Raw genomic sequence first — 24,902 nt, 5'->3', positions numbered from 1 at the left:
CACCCGGCTTGTCCATTGGTGAGCTCCAGCACCCACATGACCAGTCCTGCTTTGCATTTTCCCATGTAATCCCACTCTCTGTGCACACTGGAGTTGAGTTAGGTGTGCATATAATCACGCTCATAAATTAGTGCACATGCTTTCCAAAATGGGGCCCAAATTACATAGCTCTGTAAGTGACTATAGCATTTGATGCAAGCTTCATTGTTCTGCACTTACTTGGTAGCACGTGAATACTCAAAAGGGTTACGTCCTCCAAGTTGCTTCCATTAGGGTGTGCTGAAGACACTACCTGCAACATGTCTTCCATGCACTGGCATGCCACTCCCCAGCAGCTCTGCCTGCATCCCACCTGTCATCCGCCACCCTGAGTAAATATCTGTAAACATGGTAGTGGCTACTGCAGATACAGAGATCCCGCCTGGAGAAGTTGCAGCAGAAAGGAGAGCGTATGTTCCCGCAGGAAAGAGGTGGAGAAACTTACAAGTCTCCACCCCCCAAAATGAAACGGAGCAGTAATAGTAATTCTGAAGATAACAAACAAGGGAGATGGCACCCCCGCCTCCAGCAAGCCTGGGAAGAACTTCTCAGATTCTGTTTATGGCTCAGACTGCCATTGCTTACTGCTGGAAGCACTTCTGCCAGACAGCCGCTCGCCCCTGCTCAGACGAGATCTGATGCACACTGCATTCTGTTTCTCAAACGGCTGTCAAACTTGGGAGATGTTTGGGACAGATCAGTGGGGGCTAGGTCAGACGCCCCCTTGCCAGCCTATAGATGTAGCAGGCCGGGGCAAGCAGACACTACTGCTGACTGTGGCCTTAATTCACCATCCTCTCACCACCTTCCCTTCCCCCAACCTCGAGCACCAACACCCAGTCAGACTCCCTTTCAGCCACCTCCTATTCTGCCTGCACCATCCCGACTCACACCACTGCCGTGTTCCATCAGACCCTCAGCTGCTCTTCCCAGCTTCATCGTCCTCTCGCTGCTTTCTCCACTCCACATGGCACCTGGCCAATCTCTCTCCCAGATGTGGGTGGAGCCTTCCCCACCCATGTGGGAGTTGTCACATTCCACAGGTGCCTTCTGCGCTGTTTCCGGGACTTCCCAACTGATAGAAGATGCGGGAGGAGAACATGGAGAAAACTCTACCTCTCCAGATACATGCCGAATTCCATTCCTATTCACCATCTCTTCATACAGGTCCTGGCCCAAGGTGGGGGATGCACCCTCTGGATTCAACCCAGCTCCTCTGGGTGCGCCCCTGAGCTCAGCAGTTGCAGCTGCCTTTCCTGATTTGTGTGAGATCTCCAGATTTTAAAGTACTGCCAAATAGGTTCTGATGAGTTAATGAAATGTAGCTACATACATAAGAATATTTGTCATGTAACTATGGTTACTATAAGGCATTGATACAGATTTTGGACCCACAAAGCAGGACATTGAAACAAAAATTCTTCAGGAAGCAAATGTTTGTTTATACAAAAATAGTTTTTGCCACTAAATTGCCCCAGTCACTAAATTGCACATATGGAAGTGGGCAAGCCCCACCCTGGAATTTGGGGCTCTCATCTTTACTTGGTCTGTCCACAAAGTTCAGCCAAATGCTCACTCCATTACTTCTTAATCTGGCTTGTGAGAGGTGCTAGATTTTGGAGGTCGAAGGCTGCACCACTTGACACACCTGTCCTAGTCCAGTGCCAAGACTGATCATCTCGACTCCAGTCCACCTACCTTGAAACTCAGCTGTAAAATTGTACTTATTGTTGCCGTCCGGTTTCCAAGTACAATGAAAACAAGTCCTTGTACTTTCTCATCAGAGACGTACAGTGTATGTTCTATGTGAGATCATTTCCCCTCCCCTTTTACCTCCCGCTTTTACCTCCTATAAATATTACAGGTATTCTCTGGTATTTCAGTTAAAGGAGTTTTTATTCACGTTTTATTTCCCATTGCTTATTGTTTCTGTGCAAGCTGCTGCTTTTTTCATGGCCCCATTGAATTAGGTCCCCCTTTTTTTGAAAATTTTATGTTATTTATTATTTATCTTCATGTGTTCTTTTTCCTGTCTTCTGCACCTTCCTCTTAATTTCTGTCCCCAATCATCTGAAAGTTTGCTAAAGAGTGGGTAAGTGTGTCCTACATTTTTTTTCTTTTTTCCAAGTTCCTGTAATCATATGTTATTGTTTTATTGCAAAAGAAAATATAGAGCAGTTCAAAATGATAGAAACTACCTAGTAAATGTTATGGGACCAGTGTCCAGCACTTTGAATTGCCCTCATAGTCTTTGTTTCCCCAAAGCATGATTAGTGTTTATAGCAGATTTGTCTCTTGCAATGTAATTTGATGTTAACATTTTAAAACAATATTAATGCAAACAAGTGGCAATGCATATAGGGACTAAGATCACGACTTTAAATTTCTTATTTAAAAATCAAATGTTTTATGTTGGAAAATATATATTTTTCAATTCATTGAAAATAAGAATATGTAGGTTTTTGATAATTAAATCCTCTAACTGAAGCTTTTCTGCATTAGCCAAAAATGTTTTATACCTATTATAGCCAGACCACGTTGAACTGTGGTTATATCAGAGCTCAAAAGCTAAGTGAGGTTTGGTCTGGTTGGTATTGGATGGGAGGTGCCGTGGAAAAACCTACGTGCTGCAAGGACTGGTGCTCGTCGATCAATAGGTGGCGCTCTTTCCAGTGCATCAATGCTGAACCAGTGGGCGAGAATGGCACTAGCAGAATGGTACTGTGCTGGTGGAGGTACATGAGACGAAACACAGATCTTGATTATGTTATGATCATAAAGGCATCAATACAACAAGCATTTAAATAAGTGCTTAACTTTAAGCACTTGTTTCTGTGCCACTGAACCTGAACACATGCTAAAGGGTCTGTGTCCACTGCATCTGGGAATGATTTGCACTGCTGATTTGCACTAGCATGGCTTGCACTAGTGCACTAAAAATAGCTGTTTAGACACCCTGAGGCACCCCCTGGCTTCAGAGCCCAAGCTCCAGCCTGCGCTGCAATGTCAAAGCAACATCTACACAGCTATTCTTAGCGTGCTAACTCAAAACCCCGCTAGCACACGTCTCTGGACCCTGGCTGGGAACTCAGTCCCAGAGTGGGTATGGTCATACCCAAAGTGCTTTGCTGAAACGGAGCCTAACAGATTCTATAGCACTTTCTGCAAGTGCAGCGGCATTCCTCAAATGGTTCTGGATATTCCAGTTACAGCCTCTATTCTTTAAAATGTCACCCTTACCGTTCCTTCCTCAGAAGGCCATCGCTGCCTTTCCGAAGCTCCAACGGGGCGTGGCTGTGCCCTGGGAAAATTGCCACATTCTATTCCAGTGGTGGCTGTGTTTCAATAGGCAGTTCAATTGTTCCTTTATAAAGTGAATTAGTTAACATGGTACAACACTGTAGAAAGCCCTAGAAGCAGCAACTATTATATTTGTACACATAGGATATAAGGGCCAAAGTCCCCCCTTGGACACATACATTTAGCTCCTATCAGTGCTTAATCTGTGCCAGGTCCGAGCCCCGTTACCTCTGGGCCGGGCAGTTCATAGCCCCCCAGCACCTCTGGTCCTGGCAGTTCAGAGCCCGGCACCTCTAGGCCTGGCAGTTCAGAGCCTGGCGCCTCTGGTCCTGGCAGTTCAGAGCCCCCCAGCACCTCTGGTCCTGGCAGTTCAGAGCCCGGCACCTCTGGGCCTGGCAGTTCAGAGCCCGGCACCTCTAGGCCTGGCAATTCACAGCCCCAGCACCTCTGGGCCGGGCAGTTCAGAGCCCCAGCACCTCTGGGCCTGGTGGTTCAGAGCCCCGGCACCTCTGGGCCTGGCGGTTCAGAGCCCCAGCACCTCTGGGCCTNGTTCAGAGCCCGTCATCTCTGGGCCGGGCAGTTCAGAGCCCTGGCACCTCTGGGCTTGCTGCATCAATTATGAATGTAAAAAAATTGCTTGAGTCCCGGCACCAAATTAAGCACTGGCTCCTATTGGTGTAAGTGGAGCTGCGTGCATATTTCAGAGGTTTGCTCGTGCTTTAAAAGTGCGATCAGATTCTCCTGAATTAAAAATCGTGTGTAAATGTAAGTAATTACTATCCACATCAGCGGAGCAGAGGGTAATAAACTGCTTGTTTCTTAGCTGATACTATTACAAATTCTGTAATAAATTCTGTAACCAAGGGAAGAGCCTAATAATCACAGTGCCATCACTTGATCAATGCTAATATTTACCTCTGCCTTTTCTCTTTTTTTTTTTCTTAGCACCAGTACCATTCAAAAATAGATGAACTAATTGAAGAAACCGTCAAAGAAATGATAACACTCTTAGTGGCAAAGGTAACCTTCGGCTTCAGGTGAAATGATTCACTGTTAACATCACTTTTTTTTATATGTGCATTTCCATTAAAATGTGACACATTAAGAAGTTGAATTGGCTTGTTGTTTCTCGCGGGAAAGATCATGCATCACTCATTCCTTTCATCATGACTCTCTGATGATTGGGAGTTGCCTGGGATACAATACGCCGTTGAGCAGGATTGACAAATGGGGCCAAAAAAATACAGTTTTAAGGAAGCATCTATGGATTTGTGTCCACCATCTTGTGTTCACAGACACCCACCGTCACGCACACAAACTGCACTCGCTAAGGGGCACTATTACATACTGAGAGAAGGATTTCCCTCTGCATAGACCATGAAGAAATCTGTCCCATTGACACACCAAACGCACGCAAAAAATTGTGCTCAGAAAATTGTATTCTTTTTTGTAGGGGCTAGGTTGAGCCTCATTTAACAAGTTGATCCATGACGTTGTAGTATCAAGAAACATTCCAAAATGTCTATTTAGGTCATGAGCTCTTTGGGACGCTATGTGCATATGGAGCATCTAACAGAGTTCTGATCTTGGTTGGGGCAGTCTATGGCATTATGGTGCCAAGAAACGCATTCCAAAATATCATGTTCACTTGTATGGAAATTGATTTTTAATGCGAGTGGTCTGATATGTCAGATGTTTAAATTTAGATGTGCTCATCTCTCAGCTCTGAAATAACGTGGTGATAAGTGCTAGGACAAATACATAGATAGGTAGGGTACATGTCCAAACTGCTTGTTCTCTAGTTTCAAACTGAGAACAATATTGCAACCCAGATGTCAGTCATCACTGTTACTCAGTGTGAAGATCTTTAAACATAGTCTCCCAACATATGCCAGTCTGAGTCTCCTGCAAGACAGACCACATGGCACCTCCTTGATCCCTCTCACTGGGTCCATGAGCCATCTGACCTCCCCTCTTAGGAGTGGGTGTTCATTGGCTCCCACTAGAGGGAGCACAAGCTCTCCAACATTACCCAGAAAGGAGACAAGGTAACCAATATCATCTAGGTGATTTATATCATTAGAGGTAAGCTGCGTAGTGCCAAAAAAGTTTTTGACATTCATTCCCTGCATAAATGCTATGCAAGACATAGTCCTGAATTTAGAGTGCAGGTTATCAGTTATAGACAATCTGAGCTTGGTCCTGCTCTCACTTACATCATTGTAAACCTTGCTTTTGTTGGCATTAATCCTGATTTAACCCATTATAAATCAGATCAGAATATCTCCCTCTATGTTTAAAAGTGACTGAAATATTTTCCTTTTCAATAGTTTGTCACCATTCTGGAAGGAGTCCTGGCCAAACTGTCCAGATACGATGAAGGGACATTGTTTTCTTCTTTTTTGTCATTTACTGTGAGTAGAGAAAATCTGTTTCTTTTGGTTTTTTGGTTGGTTTCCTATTTTTTACTATAAACTCATTCAGGTCTTTTAATAGATTATTTGGGGAATAACCCTTTTTTTTTAATGCTGTTTTAACACTGTAAGAGCTCAAAAAATAAGCAAACAGCTTGCTACGTACACACAAAACTTAACGTAAATAGCTGATAACACTGGATTACCTTGCTGTAATAAAGTTAAAAGATATTCTAACACCATATTGGAGTAGAAAGAAAGAGCCTGGAGCACTGGGCCTGGTGCAAGGCCTGAGGCCTGAACTAGAGGCTGTGAACCAAAATCAGGTCATGTATTAAAGCAGATGCTTACAAATTGACTGTCCGGAACGTGAACTTGGCAAAGTTGCTGCTAGTGTTGCTAAAACATAGGCACTCCTAAGAAGTACTAGGCACTAGATAGTTATGTAAATACATTACAGAAGGCTAGTACAAATACACTCTAATCTAGTACAAGGTAAGATAGTTTGACAGAATAATGATTTGCAATGTTTTGTCCAAAATATCAGGAACAAGGTACAAGGGGAGGTAACAAACAGATGACATGAAAAGCATAGAGTGGCACGTAACTTGTTTGTCTCAGTCTATAAATGTCGGGGTACCTCGCCTTAATCCTTTGTGTGGCCGAGGGGACAGCAGAAACTCCCACTGATGACTGAGCCGCTCCTTGCCACAGGGCACTCATGTGTTAATGTACTTGTGCAAGTTGTGTGAGTCATTAGGACTGTGCATTGAGGGCCCAGTGCCTTTGTCACCAAACTGTGCCTGTGGTCTTTCTCTGATTAACATTGAAGTCTGCTGAGCTAGCAGGCTGCGGTCTCTGCTAGTGCTAATAACACCGGAGCTCCAAGGAAGCACTGAGCAGCTGTAACAGCTTAGGAACCTTGACAGCATGCCTCAGCAACAACATTCCACCCTTCTACACGTTAGGTGTTGGAGCTACTCTTCTGAGCAGCATTTGCAGGGAGGAGGGGATTGCACTATTTGTCTAACTTTCTAAGTCAAAAGAAGGGTTATCACATATGTGTTTCGAACCCTACCATCATTAGCAGCTGTGGAGCTGCACATTTCAAGAAGCAATATCATATGAAACTTGAACATCCCATATTGCTTCTGAAAGAAGAGAGGATAGGAAGATAATGGCATGAGGGTATAAATTCTCAGCACAGTGCACCGAGCCTCTTTAACCACATTTAAACCACATTTCATTTCTAAGAAACATCACAGAGCTAAAACACTGCTCCTCCCACTAAACGTCAACCTGTAACATTGACTGCTTTTCTGGCAACAGAATGGATGTGAATGGTATTCTTGTATGAATACAGTTTACAAATCTTGTCTTGTTAACAACTAAGTCTTACAAGTGCCAAGCTGTATTACGCATTTGTTTTGATAATTGCAGAGGAAGGACACACAAGGGCCAGTTTTCAAAGGTCCTCTGAAAATGGACCCTGTAAAATTTGCAAGGACATCTCTTTGCAACAGTAAAACTTTTCATGTGGGCTTCAAAACAGGTTTTATGTTTTTGACTAGATGACCTGTTGAGGTCCCTTCCAACCCTTCATTTCTATTTTCTGTGATTCTATTTCTACTCCCAAACGGCTACACAAATACCACCTTTGCACCTATGTGTGTGAATAATTTTGTGAGTGCACTTTGGAAACTTCTTTCCATCAGGCCCCATTACAAATACATGTAAAGCCTTTGTATCTTGCAATCACTAGTAATTCAACTGAGAGTGGGCAGGAGACTTCACGCTCATTACAGTTACGCATTATCGATATTCTCACATGTAGAATCCATCCCATGACCTAATAGTACTGGTGTGACCTCTCATTCCACAGGCCTCTACGAAATCATTTAAGTATGAATTTCATGTCTCGGCCAGATTTCCCTGGACCAGGATTTGTACTCTCCCATCTCAAATTTCTGGGAATTTTAGAAGAAGTAAGACCACATACAGCTCCCACTCATCTCGTTGTCACCAGCACAGCTCCCTCAGTGTCACTGACCTTGGTGGGACTGTAGAGTCGTGTTTGCCATGAAGAGATCTTCAGCAATATCTTGCAGTTGATTCATCACGAACTGACTGTCCCTGTAAACTCAGGCATGCATGCCTTCTCCATTCTCTTTTGTTTAACTCCATGAGGCTAATCCCCCCTTTCTTTGTGTTTTGGTGGTTCTTTGTCCTGTGCTCCCTTGTCCTGTTGCTTCGCCCTCACTGACCTAGAATCCCCTTGAACACTCTGGTGTTGTTAAAACAAAATAATGGGTAGTGTTCGTTTTCACCAGGAGTTCCTCTCTTGCAGAGAGGGGTGGAGAGCTGAGGCTGGCTGTCTTCCTTCATCTTAGTGTATTGCAGAAGATTCTAAGTGCGCTTCTGTGCCAACAGCAGAGGTTGTGGAGGCGGCAGCTTCTCAGGCATCGGAAGTGCCAGCATCAGCCTGGGTAGACAGTGTAATGTGCAATTCTTCCTTCTCTGCAAATCCAAGCTGTTCCTTGGTGGATGCTGCATCTCTCACACCACATCATACTGTTTACACCGAATGGTTTGACTTGTGCTGCTCCCTTCTACTGCTGTGTGAATGGAATCCCTATCTCCATGTCTGAATTGCGAAGAGCAATGGGAGGCGGACAGATACTTGGATTTTGACCAAGTGGCTGTGGCTTGACTAAGCCGTGGAACTCTTTGCAGGATAACTACTGGGAAGCAACCTGTCCTGGCAGCTGTGGAAGGGGAGAAGGCAACGGCCACCCCAAGCTGTCACCAGCATTCCCCGTGTTCGATGTTTGAAAACCAAACCTGGCTTAAACTACCCTCTCAAAACCAAGGCTTGCCGCCCTGTGCGGGTTGCTGCATGAAGAAACCACTGACTCTCACGTGAGATCTCAGGTCTTCTCGCAAAGCTTCCCCCCCTGTGCTCCGAAGGAGATTTGGTGCAATTTGTAGAGAAGTGGCAAAAACCGCAACGCCTTTGGGTTTGGATAAACCAGCCAGCACCACCCAGGGTTGTCCCTTGAACCTGTGCCCACTGCCACGGATGTCACAAGGCTTCAGGCTAGCTGACGTACCCTATCTGTATCAGAGCAATCAGCTCTCAGCCCACATGGAGATTCCACAGTGAACACATCTGCTGTGACACCCAAGAGATGCGCGCTGTCGGGACGAAAGAGTCTGGGGCAGCCATGGGCCATACTTTCATGCTTCAGCAACGAGCCCTCAGCTGCATGGGCAAATGATCTCATAACCCAGTAAATGCCCCTGACCTTCTCCCAGGCGAGCCTCGAAACTGTGTATTGGATGGAAATAGGAGTCTTGCGTCTCTGGGGAAGAGCACCAGCAAAGAATTAAGGCAGACAGATAGTTCCCTAGCAGCATCGTTCTAAAGGTGTACGGTTGATTAAAGCGTGGTGAGGGGGGCAGTGCAAACCGGCCAGAGGTGCAGGGCTCCTTCGCACCCCACTAAGAATAACACAAGCCCTGGCCGGATGAAATTACTAATAAATTTGAGGCTGGGGGAGAACAGGGAGCAAATTGAGCAGCAGTAACAGGAGGGACAAAGCAGGGAGAGCCTGTTGAGAAACAGTGACCCTGCAAGTGGAGGATGGCTTAAGTTGATCAGCTAGTGGGGAAGTGGGTGCTGGGATGCACTGGCAATGCCGATGGTGTGGGCATGGAAGGGCATCTGCAGGAAGAGTATTGGTGCAGGGGAGATCTCCCGAACACTGGTCAGATGTAAGCACGGCCGAGCACAGGTCTTAGAAGGGAGGCCAGAGGGGACAAGAGTTCTGCCAGGAGGAAGCTGAGAAGCAGGGCAGCTTCAGCGAAGCCTCCCTGGACACTGCTCAGTTGTAGAGAATGATCTGTCCCCCCAAATCGAGTGTGGTTCCCCGGCAGCAGTGGCCAAGGAGTGGAAGGCAGTAAACAAAAGGAAACCCCCAAAGGCTGCACATCAGGGATCGGGTCTGGGTCCAGTTCTGTTCACTGTCTTCATCAATGATTTAGATAATGGCATAGAGAGTACACTTATAAGGTTTGCGGATGATACCAAGTTGGGAGGGGTTGCAAGTGCTTTGGACGGTAGGATTATAATTCACAATTATCTGGGAAAACTGGAAAAATGGTCTGAAATAAATAGAATGAAATTCAATAAGGACAAATGCAAAGTACTCCACTTAGGAAGGAACAGTCAGTTGCACACATACAAAACAGGAAATGACTGCCTAGAAAGGCGTACTGCGGAAAGGGATCTGGGTGGCATAGTGGACCACAAGCTAAATATGAGTCAACAATGTAACACTATTGCAAAAAAAGCAAACATCATTCTGGGCTGTATTAGCAGGAGTGTTGTAAGCAAGACATGAGAAGTAATTCTTTCCCTCTACTCTGCGCTGATTAGGCCACATCTGGAGTATTGTGTCCAGTTCTGGGCGCCACATTTCAGGAAAGATGTGGACAAATTGGAGAAAGTCCAGAGAAGAGCAACAAAAATGATTAAAGGTCTAGAAACCATGACCTATGAGGAAAGATTTTAAAAAATGGGTTTGTTTAGTCTGGGAAAGAGAAGACTGAGAGAGGACATAACAGTTTTCAAGTACATAACAGGTTTTTACAAGGAGGAGGGAGAAGAATTGTTCTTCTTAACCTCTGAGGATAGGACAAGAAGCAATGGGCTTAAATTGCATCAAGGGAGGTTTAGGTTGGACATTAGGAAAAACTTCCTAACTGTCAGAGTGGTTAAGCCCTGGAATAAATTGCCTAGGGAGGTTGTGGAATCTCCATCATTTGAGATTTTTAAGAGCAGTTTGGACAAACACCTGTCAGGGAAGCTCTAGATAATACTTAGTCCTGCCATGAGTGCAGGGGAGTGGACTAGATGACCTCTCGAGGTCCCTTCCAATCCTATGCTTCTATGATCAGTAAGGAGGGCAGAGGAGTTGGCTGTTCTTAGCAAAGAGCCCCAGTGCACTGCAGCAACAATGTGCATCTGACAGCAGGGAGGAGTGGGCAGGACATAGCCCCGGGCCACCTTTATTGTGTTAGGCTGTGACTGAGGACAGCGCTAAAGCACTTGCTTAACACAATCACTGAAATCCTGCTCTGGTAGAGAGACCTCCCTGAATCGGGGTTTTAGAGAGTTTAGAAGTATTTGAATGAAGCTGTTTCCCATACCCCCCAGCGGGTGGGGCCAGTCCTGCCCTGAACTCCTTCCACTCCCACTGGCCTCACTGGGGCACTCCTCACGCTGCAGGATTGAGCTGTATCTTCTCGGGCAGGGAAGGTGCCTGTTTTCTGTTGGGAAAGCACCTCGTACCCCAGGGATGCGAATGGAACTAGAGAATAGTCAGTAGCACTCGACAGGTCTCCCAGCCCCTATATGCTGCACTCAGGAGGTTCTGCTGAGCTGCACAATTTCCTGCCATTGTAGCATCATTTTCTGTGTTTTGTATTTGCAGTGACATAAAGAGAAGCTATCGCTCATTACAGTGGAGTAGTGCTGCCTCCCATGTTTTTGCCCTGTGTGAACAAATAAAACAGTGCTATGGTCCAAACGTTTTAATTCTAGAAAGCAGTAATCTTCCTCCCGCTCCTACCGACTCCTTCCATCATATGTGTTCCCGTCTCAGAAATGACATGTACTCGGGGGTCTTCTGACAGACGGTTTTATCACCTAGTAGGAAATCCTTATTTTCAGTTCTTGCCTTGAAGTTCAATATTAACTTAATATATCTGCTGTAAAGTCCTCACTAGCCACCTCATTATAAAGAGCTTCAGAACGAAAATACCCTTCTGCATTTGGCCAGACTTTTTTTTTTTTTAAGTCAAATGTTTCTCTGTATCGGTAGTCCAGTCATTTGATGGGTGTCTGTCTGTGACGTTCCACTGAGTCACAAGCAATGGCAGCTGTTTAATCTGGATGGCCTCTTTCATTGAGCAGCAAAGAATTACAATGATGTTAATGAAAACTAAAGAGCGTATATTACCCCAGGGAGAGATGGAAAAGATCTCATCCTTGTTCTTCACAAATTTTTATGGTAAACTGAGACATTTCATGGAAAAGTCACATAATTTGTGAAAAACTGCAGCCTAGCAAAACTCACACAACGTCTGGTTGTTTGGAAACTTCACTAAATGTAGCCAAATCTTACTTTAGAGAAAAACAAGTCATTATTCACTTGGTTGGGTTTTTTTTTTTAAAAGCAGCTTAGCTTTTTGTGGGTGGAGAGGAGATTGTGGAAGGAAGACTGCATTTTTCTCATTGCATCTTTCCTTGGGGAGGAAGGATTGTCCCATGATTAGGTGCTAATCCAGGATTTAAGAGAACCAGGTTCCAGTCCCTGGTCTACGGGAGACTGCCTGTGGGAACGTCTACACAGCCCGCAGCCCTGAGCCATCGAGCCCAGGTTGACAAAGTCGGGCTAGCGCGGCTGTGCTAAAAATAGCTACGTGGCAGCTCAGGCTCCAGTCAGATCCTTCATCTATCCAAGTCAATGGCAAAGCTTCCATTGCCGCCCACCGGGCAGGAACCAGCTCATTGGTTGACCAGTGGGGACAGTAGCACCGTCGATACCACAGAGAGACGGAAACGTTTATTTTTGCTGAAGTTCCGTGTCTTGTCATTTCTGGCATTTCTTTTTATGAGTTTTAGTCCTTAAAGCCAGAAGGGATCATTATGCACATCCATTCGGCGCCTCCTGGATGAATCTCACTCGGTAATTCCTGCATCGAACTCATTGCTACAGCTAGAGCTGTTTCACGTGTCATTTTAAACCTTTAAGAGGACTGCGGGTGACTCTCATGCCCATTTTGAGATCCAGTGGGCTGGCTTTTTGTGTCCTTATAATCTTGTGCCCATCTAGTTCCAGGCCCACTGGTAGGGTTTTGAAAATATCCGGGGCTTGCCCCTGTTCTTTCACCCCAGTTTGGGGGTCTTAGTGCTGGAAATGCTTGAAATGTTACTCTCAGCAGTCACCACCGCTCTGGTCTTTTGTATTGCCTCGTTTTGCTTAATTATTCACACACACACACCTCATACACTCCATACAAATACATCCACCCACTCACACATTCTGTCTCACACATACAGTCAGCCCCTCATTCAGGACACATAATTTATTCATCCCAAGATGCAACTGTGTGCGTGTTATATTTAGGCTGTTTTAATGGTAGCTTTAGAAATATTTAAAAAGCAGGTGAGCTTTTACACCCAAACAAGGATGGTGAGCCCGTGCTTATCCTAATTAAAAGCATAAGCTTCATGGAAGATCTCAGCTGTGAGCCTTCCAGATGGGCTGCATTATGGTACCGTTGTAAGAGGGTCTCTCTTTATCCAGCTGGGAATTGCTCAGTCTGAAAAGTTGAACTTGAAACTCATGGAACTCCTGTATCCTTTGCCAGCTATGGCTGACATACAGGCTTATGCATTCTGTTTTATGAAGGGCAGCAGAGAAGTAGCAAGTGTTTTGGGTCTTGTAATTGTCAGATATCTGGAAACATACCACAGCCTCCAGATTATCAACATGATCTTTAAATGTGAGCTTTGAAGAGGAGAACATAAGAAATTATCCAGTGGACTGTTGGCATCTTGAAAGGCAGGACTGCCCCTTGGTCATAGCCTTTTTTTAGGGCTGTCCCCAGACCACACAAGCTCTGCAACCCATGGACTTGACCTGGAATCCTCTTCAGTGTCAGGGCCAGTTGGGAGGGAGAAAAAAAATCTCTGCATTCAGACACCAGCAGCAAAAGCAGAGTGGAAAAACACGGGTGCCCCCTTCAGTAGCTTGGGACCTTACGCTTGCATTGTGCCCTACAAATGGAAAAGCCATTTGTCATGTAAGCTGGTTAAAAAAACCAAGTAAAGAGTAAACATCCCCACCCTCCAACCTGCAGAGAAGGGCTAAGGGTTGCGTGAGTTCAGATAGAAAGATAGATTATTGTGCACTTATATAAAAACAACAAAGAGTCTGGTGGCACCTTAAAGACTAACAGATTTATTTGGGCATAAGCTTTCGTGAGTAAAAACCTCACTTCTTCGGATGCATAGAGTGAAAGCTACAGATGCAGGCATTATATACAGACACATGGAGAGCAGGGAGTTACTTCACAAGTGGCGAACCAGTGTTGACAAGGCCAATTCAATCAGGGTGGATGTAGTCCACTCCCAATAATAGATGAGGAGGTGTCAATTCCAGGAGAGGAAAAGCTGCTTCTGTAGTGGGCCAGCCACTCCCAATCCCTATTCAAGCCCAGATTAATGGTGTTGAATTTACAAATGAATTTTAGTTCTGCTGTTTCTCTTTGAAGTCTGTTTCTGAAGTTTTTTTGTTCAATGACAGTGACTTTTAAATCTGTGATAGAATGACCAGGGAGATTGAAGTGTTCACTTACTGGCTTGTGTATGTTACCATTCCTGATGTCCGATTTGTGTCCATTTATTCTTTTGCGGAGGGACTGTCCGGTTTGGCCAATGTACATGGCAGAGGGGCATTGCTGGCACATGATGGCATATATGACATTAGTGGATGTGCAGGTGAATGAGCCCCTGATGGTGTGGCTGATGTGGTTGGGTCCTCTGATGCTGTTGCCAGAGTAGATATGGGGACAGAGTAGGCAACGAGGTTTGCTACAGGGATAGGTTCCTGGGTTGGTGTTTCTGTGGTGTGGTGTGTAGTTGCTGGTGAGTATTTGCTTCAGGTTGGGGGGTTGTCTGTAAGCAAGGACTGGCCTGCCTCCCAAGGTCTGTGAGAGTGAGGGATCATTTTCCAGGATAGGTTGTAGGTCGTGGATAATGCGCTGGAGAGGTTTTAGCTGGGGGCTGTATGTGATGGCCAGTGGTGTTCTGTTATTGTCCTTGTTGGGCCTGTCCTGTAGTAGGTGATTTCTGGGTACCCGTCTTGCTCTGTCAATCTGTTTCCTCACTTCCCCAGGTGGGTATTGTAGTTTTACGAATGCTTGATAAAGATCTTGTAGGTGTTTGTCTCTGTCTGAGGGGTTGGAGCAAATTCGGTTGTATCTTAGGGCTTGGCTGTAGACAATGGATCGTATGATGTGTCTTGGATGGAAGCTGGAGGCATGTAGGTACGTATAGCGGTCAGTAGGTTTCCGGTATAGGGTGGTGTTTATGTGACCATCACTTATTTGTACTGTAGTGTCCAGGAAGTGGATCTCTTGTGTGGACTGGTCCAGGCTGAGGTTGATGGTGGGGTGGAAATTGTTGAAGTCCAGGTGGAATTCTTCAAGGGCCTCCTTTCCGTGGATCCATATGATGAAGATGTCATCAATGTAGCGCAAGTAGAGGAGGGGCACTAGGGGACGAGAGCTGAGGAAGCGTTGTTCTAAGTCAGCCATAAAAATGTTGGCATACTGTGGGGCCATGCGGGTACCCATAGCAGTGCCACTGACTTGAAGGTATAAGTTGTCCCCAAATCTGAAGTGGTTGTGGGTGAGGACAAAGTCACAAAGCTCAGCCACCAGGCTTGCTGTGGCCTCATCAGGGATACTGTTCCTGACAGCTTGTAGTCCATCCTCATGTGGAATATTGGTATAAAGTGCTTCTACATCCATGGTGGCCAGGATGGTGTTTTCAGGAAGAACGTCAATGCACTGTAGTTTCCTCAGGAAGTCGGTGGTGTCTCGAAGATAGCTGGGAGTGCTGGTAGCATAGGGTCTGAGGAGAGTGTCCAAATAGCCAGATAATCCTGCTGTCAGAGTACCAATGCCTGAGATGCACTTATATGTGGCTTTTGCCTCAGCATTTTTCATACTCCGACAGTTCTTCTTTCCTGGAATTGGTTGCAAAATCTCTGAGGCAGAAGCTGTTGAAATGGAAGCTGCATACATGGAAGCTATTTGTGGTGGGTTGGTCAGTTCCTGACAATATTTTTTTAATTAAATTTTAATTTAAATTAGAGCTGTCAAGCGATTAAAAAAGCTAATTATTATTACTCGTATTGTTAATAATGGAATACCAGTACTGTAGTGCAATCTCTTTATCATGAAAGTTGAATTTACAAATGTAGAATTATGTACAAAAAATAACTGCATTGAAAAAGAAAACAATGTAAAATTTTAAAGTCTACAAGTCCACTCAGTCCTACTTCTTGTTCAGCCAATCGCTCAGACAAACAAACTTGGTTACAATTTTCAGGAGATAATGCTGCCTCCTTCTTGTTTACAATGTCGCCTGAAAGTGAGAACAGGCAGGAGCGGCGCGAGGGTTTTTGCCGCCCTAGGTGGCAGCGCTCCTCCTCTGAGCATTTGGCGGTGGGGGTCCTTCCACTCCACGTCTTCGGAGCCATTTGGCGGCGGGTCCCGGAGCGAGTGAAGGATCCGCCGCCGAAGTGCCCCGAAGACACGTAGCAGAAGAACCCCCGCCGCCGAATTGCTGCCGAGGACAGCAAAATGCCGCCCTTCCCCCGCCCCAAATCCTGCCGCCCTAGGCGACCGCCTAGGGTCGCCTAGTGGAAGCGCCGGCCCTGAGAACAGGTATTCACATGGCACTATTGTAGCCGGTGTCACAAGATATTTACGTGCCAGATGCGCTAAAGATTCATATGTCCCTTCATCTTCAACCACCATTCCATAGGACATGCGTCCATGCTGATGACGGGTTCTGCTCGATAACAATCCAAAGCAGTGTGGACTGACGCATGTTCTTTTTCATCATCTGAGTCAGATGCCACCAGCAGAAGGATGATTTTCTTTTTTCGTGGTTCGGGTTCTGTAGTTTCCGCATCGGAGTGTTGCTCTTTTAAGACTTCTGAAAGCATGCTCCACACCTCGTCCCTCTCAGATTTTGGAAGGTACTTCTGATTCTTAAACCTTGGGTCAAGTGCTGTAGCTGTTTTTAGAAATCTCACGTTAGTATATTCTTTGCGTTTTGTCAAATCTGCTGTGAAAGTGTTCTTAAAACAAACATGTGCTGGGTCATCATCCGAGACTGCTATAACATGAAATATATACAGAATGTGGGTAAAACAGAGCTGAAGAGATACAGTTCTCCCCCCAGGAGTTCAGTCACAAATTTAATGAATGCATTATTTTTTTTAACGAGCATCATCAGCATGGAAGCATGTCCTCTGGAATGGTGACCGAAGCATGAAGGGGCGTATGCATATCTGGCATATAAATACCTTGCAATGCCGGCTACAAAAATGCCATGTGAACGCCTGTTCTCACTTTCAGGTGACATTGTAAATAAGAAGCAGGCAGCAGCGTCTCCTGTAAATGTAAAGAAACTTGTTTGTCTGAGCGATTGGCTGAACAAGAAGGAGGACTGAGTGGACTATAGGCTCTAAAGTTTTACATTGTTTTGGTTTTGAGTGCAGTTATGTAACAAACAAAAAAATCTACATTTTTAAGTTGCACTTAAATTATAAAGAGATTGCACTACAGTACTTGTATGAGGTGAATTGAAAACTACTGTTTCTTTTGTTTATTAGTTTTACAGTGCAAATATTTGTAATAAAAATAATAATATAAAGTGAGCACTGTACACTTCGTATTCTGTGCTGTAATAGAAATCGATATATTTGAAAATGTAGAAAAAACATCCGAAAAGATGTAATAAATTTCAATTGGTATTCTATTGTTTAACAATTAAATTAATCACAATTAATTTTTTTAATCGTAGTTAATTTTTTAGAGTTAATCGCGTCAGTTAACTGCGATTAATCGACAGCCCTAATTTAAATGTAACTTAAACTTTTGAGTGAGCTTAATCCCAGCTTGACAGCCCTGAACTCCTCAGTCTGTGTGCCAAGGGCAGTCGCAGTGCAGGCCTGCATGGGCCTCCTCATCCACACGCCTCGGTGCTGTATTGGAGGGGGAGTATTTGTGTGCCTTGGCTGACTGGCCTGGATCTGCCAGCAAGGGCTCCAGTGGTCTTGGATTTCCTTAGGCTGTGGACAGTTGTTTACTTTGAACTGGAATGAAGCCACCAAGTTGTCATGCTGTGGTAATAACTTTTGGCTACTAAGTTTGCATTGATTCCACTGCCAATCCCTTGAGCCATCCATTCCCCCCAAAAAACTGTTCACAAAAATACATTCCCCTGTCCTATTTCCAGTCATTAGCCAGCCAACCTCCAGGACTCCTGTGTGCACCCCAGCTCCACACCCCCACCCCGCTTGCTTGTCTGGGTACAACCTCCTCAGTGACCTAAGAGTTGTGCAGCTGAGGATACCTGCCTTAGCCACATATATTAAAATCTGACTCATGTATCATGAGAGTTGAGAACAAGGCCCTGCTCGTTGGCAGCATTAAGCCCCCAGAGAAATAATAAAGCGAATATATTTCTGTTGGCCTTTTCCAGAATCCCTGTACCTCCCCCTGCTCATGGAGAAAAAGGAGAAGGAGAACTCCCACACCATCATCTGCTGCAATTTGTGCCTTAGCGACAGTAAAGCCACCTCTCTTGGGTTTTGGGGGTTTTTTAAACCACCATTACGTATAGATTGAAACAGGAAATGTATCACTTTAGCATCATTTTTTCAATCAGCATCAAGTTGTACTAATGTTATCTTTAGATATTATTGTATGTATTAAACGTCAACATTAGTCTAAAGTCTAGTTTTTTTCCTTTACAGGTGAAGGCGGCTTCCAAATACGTCGATGTACCTGTAAGCACAATTTAAACATTGCCTTCTGTCTTAATAATCTGCATTGTGTTTTGGGTTTACTGCACATGTAACAACCCCTCAGTGTGGGTTGTCAGCTGTTATTGAACCTAGGACTTTCAGTGTGATAAGCGTAGGATTCTAACACTTGAGCTGAAAGGAGGACCTGCGGTAGCTGGTGTCAATATTAAACATTTATCCTATGGAGACCGGCAAGTAGGCAGGGATACGTAACTAATGGACTTCACATAGTATCAAATAGGTACCGTATTTACACAAGGGACTTGGGTCACTGCAAAAAATTAGTAGCAGTACATTCTGTAATTTTTTTGTGTTCTGTAATTTTTTTCATTGAAACTTGCCTATATAAAATAGAGTGTAATTTCAGAGAGAAAAGTCTAGAACGTGTTAGAGCTGAGTCAAAATATATCTAACACACTTGCTAGCCTGTTTTCTTTTTATTCTTCTAATTGCTGGCATATTTTACTCTTTCAGAAAATGCTTTTCGTTTTAACTTTAGGGAAATGGTGGTAAGTTAGCAGTGTGTGTATATGGGAAACAGTGTTGATGAAAATAAAAAATAACCAAATTTGCTCACGTTTGCAGTTGTTAAAGAAAAATTGTACATTGGCTTCTCTAATTAGAGCTTAACACATAAGGAAGAGAGCCCTTCAAGTTCTTAGATAAAGCTCTTAAGTTGCCAGAAATTTACATTTAAATTGAGTTTAAGTGCAGTATATGAATGCTAGTTGGAGTTAGGGATTACTGCTGATAAACGAGGTTACATTTACAGACAGACTTTGTGCTGAGTATTTACAAATAAAAACAAGTACAGGGGAGTCACATCTTACACGCGGGTTAGGTTCTGAAAGTCAGCACATAAGGCAAAAATCTCATATAGTCAAACGCTCATTGAGTGGAATGGCGGGCGAAATCGCCCACACTACAGGTACAGTATTTAAATTGTTATTTTTCTCTCTTTTTTGTTGTTGTTTTGCCGAGCGCGTATAGTTAAAATTGCGTAAGTTAAATGCACCTATGATGCGACTCCACTGTAGACTTAAATACATCAATCCAAATTCTGCACTCAGCCACACCAGTGTAAATTGAGTTAACTCCACGGAAATCAATGAAATGTACATGCGGCCTTGAAAACGTGCCAGGTTAGCTAGACAGGGTTACTTCAGCGTGTGTGTGACACACACCACTTACTATGGAGGTGACATACTTGCATGGGCATGGATCGAGCTGGCGCACTAAAAACCAAATGTAGCCATGCTCGCCACCCCAAGTACGCACCTCACGTCTCTGGTGGGCACACCCTTTGGGGAGTTAGCGCCTCCTGCCTTTCTCACTGCTGCAGCTGCCTTCTAGTTTGAGGGCACTAGCTCAGTCAGAACTAGGGTGAGTAACGCATCCTCAACTCCAAGTGTAGATAACCCCAGAGAAGTGTTTCCATTTCCTTACCCCAAATGTGGAATTTCCCTCCCCAAGTACACCTTCCTTGGGTCCAGTATGGGTAAGATTTAGTCCCAGGCAAGTCAGAGCTTTTCTCTGCATAAAAATGTCCTGGCTTTAAAGTTTGGTATGTCATGGCCCTTGAGGGGTAGAAGTGGGCCATTTATAACACTGGGAAGGAGCTTTTAACCTTCCAGTGGGACTCAGCAGTCACATGCACGGAAAGAGCTTGAGATGTCTGACCTTAAAAATGTCTAGGCTTCTAAGTCACTGAGGCACATTTGACACTTTCAGCTGCTAGGACTTCAGATACAGAAAAGTACAGTGAATACAGCATTCCGAGGTGGAGGGTTACAAGAAAGAGTCCCAGTAAAATCATATGTAACTCTCAAACATTTCCAAAATAGATTTTCCTGTAAAATAAATGATGGTGTCATGTAGTATCAAGGGTTTCTTGGGATTCCTTTGGGATGCCTTGCACAATGCTCATGGCTTACCCCATGTGAGCAGTTCACCCCAACCTCATTCTAATAAAACCTTTAAACCCCACCACCAGCTATTACACACACACACACACACACACACACAAACACACACACACGTCCACCAACATACTCGTGCACGTGTGTGACCACATATTTGGGGGTGTTACCTGGACTCTGTTTTGTTTCAATTTTATGATCAGTCACTAAATATTACAACTTTGTGACATACAACAGTTCTTGTTACCGATCCCCCAGGACACCCTGTCTCCAAGGCTTTAATTTTGAATTCCTTTACCCGCTTGTCCGATTAAGATTTGGCCACAGCAAGACAGTGCTGGAGTCCATAGTTCAACGTGTAATTAAGGTAGCTGTGAAGAGCCTTTCTCTTTCCAGATCAGAAAATTAAGAGGCAAAACGCTCCTTGAAGAGTTCAAACAGTCCAGTTGTGTTGTCAAGGTAGAGAATGGAAAAGAAATATCAGAGCTACAACACCTCTTACAACACTGTCATTAATGTGCATTTTATGTGATTGTATAGCAAAACCAGCATCACTTGGAGAGGACTGAGCTGTTCAGGAGGCATAAGGAAATAGATTTAAAATAACCCTTTATCCATAGATGTTTGGCTGATGTATACTAACTTTTTTTGTGTGAAACGAGATGACACAATATATCTGCATGGAAATGTCAAAGAACAATATCTAACTTTTTGAGAAGAGTTCTCTGTGAATATAGGCTTCCACTTGTATCACAATGTTTCCTGAAGCCTGGACTCCATCATTTAGTTAATATGGGCCAGATTCTACTCACACACAGGTTTAATATTGGTGAAACACCATTAACTTAGATCAGGGGTCGGCAACCTTTCAGAAGTGGTGTGCCGAGTCTTCATTTATTCACTCTAATTTAAGGTTTCGCGTGCCAGTCATACATTTTAACATTTTTAGAAGGTCTCTTTCTATAAGTCTATAATATATAACTAAACTATTGTTGTATGTGAAGTAAATAAGGTTTTTAAAATGTTTAAGAAGCTTCATTTAAAATGAAATTAAAATGCAGAGCCCCCTGAACCGGTGGCCAGGACCCGGGCAGTGTGAGTGCCACTGAAAATGAGCTCACGTGCCATCGGTTGCCTACCCCTAGCCTTCCTTTTCACCAGTGTAAGCGAAAGCAGCATTCACAGTAGTAGTGAGCCACTGTATCTCTCGGGGAAGTGCAGAGAAAACCACATTCGATGATGGGTTCCTTCTCTAGGGAAAAGAGACGATATCCTGTTAGTGAGCAGATAAGACGCATCACTGACGTCTAATTTCAGAAACTTGTTTTGTATCAAAAAACTGCAACACTTATAGTGCCACCATGAAACTGGCACAATCAGTGTGCTGAACATTGCTTCAAAGTATAACACTTGACTACTGCTGCATTTGTGTTGTCCTCATTGGTTTTCAAATTAATACCTTGTCATTGTTTCGGTAGGTGTTAAGAAATGTTACTGGCATCCCAAGGGCCAAGCATTGGCCCTTTGCTTGATAATTGTTTGCTTTGTATTAAAAAACTCCTTTCCCACTGCTTTCCAAACGGTCCTCATTTTCACCCTGGAAATTACACAGGAGTGTTAACTAACTTCAATTTACAGTGGCTGACAATCACATCTTAGAGAGAACCGATACTTTGTGATCTGAGGTAAATCACAGTAATGAAAACTAATGACACTCGTTATTAACAAACTTACAATGTGCCATGGAAATTTAAGGTTCTGTGGCAGGTCCTGTAATGACTCCTGTTACAGTATTTTAATGGGTTTCCTTTGAGATCAGTTTGATTTCAACATATCAAGCAGTGTGAACTCAATGGGTTTTTTAGTATATTTCTCCCTCTCCACCTACTTCAGTTACCATCTCCTTTAAAGAAAATATCAAAAGTATCACTGCCTTTCACAAATCTAATGTACTTATAAGTTAAGGTTTAAAACCAATGAACATATTTGGCCATATGTACAGACATAACTACAGCTCTAGGTATCCTAGAAATGTAGCACAGATTTAGACATGTTGGGAAATTAGCTGATTTATGATTTAACTAGTTTATTTTAAAATATAAGTCCATGTTCAAGCAAAAGTCTAAGTTTTAAACAACAAAGAAATGTGATTTTGGTGTGAATAATAAAATGTTCATTGCTTACTACACACATTCTCACACCTTAGGAGAAGAAACAAGAGACTAGCGCTGGGTGTTAGCTTTCTAACTTCATATAACAGAGGGTTTGCATATAGAAGGTGACACTGAAAAACCACAGCGTGATTTGTTGTTTCATTAATTAGGTCAACAATACCAAACATAGCACGAGAACTTCCTGGCATCAGTGTGTCAAGGAAAGGCTTTATTCATCCGAGTAGCTTCCCTCTAGGCAAAAAAAGCAAGCGAGATAGTGTGTTTACATGATCTTATGCTGCACAAGCTGCATAGACAGAGTGGCTCGTTGGCTTTGCGGCATACAAAGCAGCCAGCCGAGGTATCAGTTTCTGGCACCCAAGTGTACTGTAGGTATCAACGGGGCGTGTGGTGCAAAGCAACAGTTTAAGGACAAAAGGAAGCTTGAGGAAAGAAACTACAGCAACAGGACTACATAAAGGATCTGCCTTTTATGAAGATGTTTATGTTTTTCTTTCTCTCTCTTCTTTTCTTCCATACAGAAGCCCGGGATGGATGTTGCTGATGCCTATGTGACATTTGTTCGCCACTCTCAGGATGTCTTGCGTGATAAGGTCAATGAGGAGATGTATATAGAAAGGTTATTTGATGTAAGTAAATGCCTTCTCCTCCTTGGAAACCAAGCAGGAGACTCCCCCAAAATGTGACAAAATAAGACAGGAGGATAAGTCACATTTTGAGAAAATTGATTGGTTATAGATTACAAAACAAAAAATCTTTCCTTTCCTTCTGACTAAAGCTCTTATCTGCTGTCCACCTGCTCTAACTCTGTACTCTGATCTACTGTGTCCTGGTCTTTATGTGTGTGGTTTGTAAGATAACAGCATCTTTTAAGCCAATACTTACTATGTTAAGTTTGTGAGAAATCTTCCTATAGAGGAACATCTTGGTCATTGTTCTTATCATTAAAATCCGAGCCAATTTTATGGCAGATGTGTTAGTCAGGGACCATCTCTTTGGTATGTTAATTAATTGTTACTGACTGCCCAGCACTCAAAACTTGAAAATGAACTCTGCTACCTATTTATATTTTTTTTAAATGACCAAAAGATAGCTGATAAAATCCGTATTTTCATACTCAGAAGGACTACGTTGTGGTGTCTAGCACCAGATGTAAAACCTATAATATGGTCTCCCTGGGGAAAAATGGGATGGTTGCTCTAGTCAAAAGGACACAGATTTTCAGGAGTTTTGTCCCCTTTGCACCCCGCCCCCTGCACCAAATCAATTGATAACATGTAAAAGAGAACATTGACCTTGATGCCCAGCAGCCTACATTTATTTTAAATATGAATGCATGTTAACTGATGTACCTGTCTCTCTCTCTGTTGCTTTTGTTGTGTGACACACTTTCCGTCCTTGTAGCTATTGTTCACTGAAGGTTTTATGTTTATGGCAAGCACTTAACATTAGTGTTTCAATCACTTCTAGGATCTTTGTTTATATATTGATTTCTGTGACTGTGTGAAACAGCTTACATTCAAACTTTCTTTTCTTTCACCTCTCAGCAACATCATTTTTCAGTCTTCTGGCTCTAGAATGTTAATAACTTTATATGCTTTGTTTACTTACTCATTTGCTTCCACAGTGTGTAGGGAAGGCTTTTTTTTTCCCCAATCAAATGCCTTCTTTACTTGATATTCTTCTTTCTTCACATCATCTTTCCCTTAGAAACCTCTTCTTACTTTATAATTCCCACTCTTTCTTTCACTGATATCCTATCAGATTAAAATGGAACTTATCTCTCATGTCAAATGTTTTATCACATTATATCAAGTGGCATGAATTAGAGTCAAATAATCTTCCTGTGTACATCTACTAGCATGGCCCATATCCACTGAGAATGCCTCATTCATGCATAAAGCACACTAGTGACTCCTTAATGCTCTATGCGTGCTCACTCTTCAAAGAATTTAAAGAACAGAATGCCAGATATAAACCACCCATCCAGTAAGCATTGAAAAAAAGGACACAGTCACTTCTATTTTGCAGCAGGTCCACTAGCGCATTGCACATCTATGTTGAATTTTATTCCATAAGCAGTAAATTTTCAGAGATCAGCTGGGTTGTTCTTTTCAATGCCTTAGTTGCCTTTCCTTTGATCAGTTTCTTAAGATTCGCAGTTGTGTGGTTTTTAGAACTTTGTGTCATTAGCTCAAACTCTAAAAATCTGTCACTGACCTGAGTATTTATTTGTTTGATCTGATCATTCTTAGGATCATAAAACCATATTTTGGTTAAATTAGCAATAAAAAAAAAATAAGAATAGAAGGCAAAAGTACATAATTCCCTCCCCCCCCCCCCCCCCCCCCCCCACACACACACACATTTTTCATAAGC

At 43.5% G+C, this 24,902-nt stretch overlaps 1 protein-coding gene across 27 annotated transcripts in view; it reads left to right on the top strand.

The window, feature by feature from the left end:
• Positions 1-24,902, top strand: part of CADPS (calcium dependent secretion activator) — a 364,439-nt gene that overhangs the window by 311,074 nt on the left and 28,463 nt on the right. For 14 of the 27 annotated variants that reach the window (XM_034776662.1, XM_034776655.1, XM_034776675.1 and 11 more), the window contains 4 exons: positions 4,285-4,359; positions 5,670-5,753; positions 18,380-18,412; positions 23,045-23,152. In XM_034776662.1, coding sequence (XP_034632553.1) covers positions 4,285-4,359; positions 5,670-5,753; positions 18,380-18,412; positions 23,045-23,152 — 300 coding nt within the window. Of the gene's footprint in view, positions 1-2,116; positions 2,132-4,284; positions 4,360-5,669; positions 5,754-18,379; positions 18,413-23,044; positions 23,153-24,902 lie in introns of all 27 variants that reach the window. The other 13 variants (XM_034776664.1, XM_034776659.1, XM_034776658.1 and 10 more) reach the window with 1 other exon arrangement.

The sequence above is a fragment of the Trachemys scripta genome, chromosome 7 (genome assembly GCF_013100865.1).
Source record: "Trachemys scripta elegans isolate TJP31775 chromosome 7, CAS_Tse_1.0, whole genome shotgun sequence".
Taxonomy (NCBI): domain Eukaryota; kingdom Metazoa; phylum Chordata; order Testudines; family Emydidae; genus Trachemys; species Trachemys scripta.
Note: the sequence above shows the minus strand (reverse complement) of the source record. Positions and strands in the feature narration are given on the sequence as shown.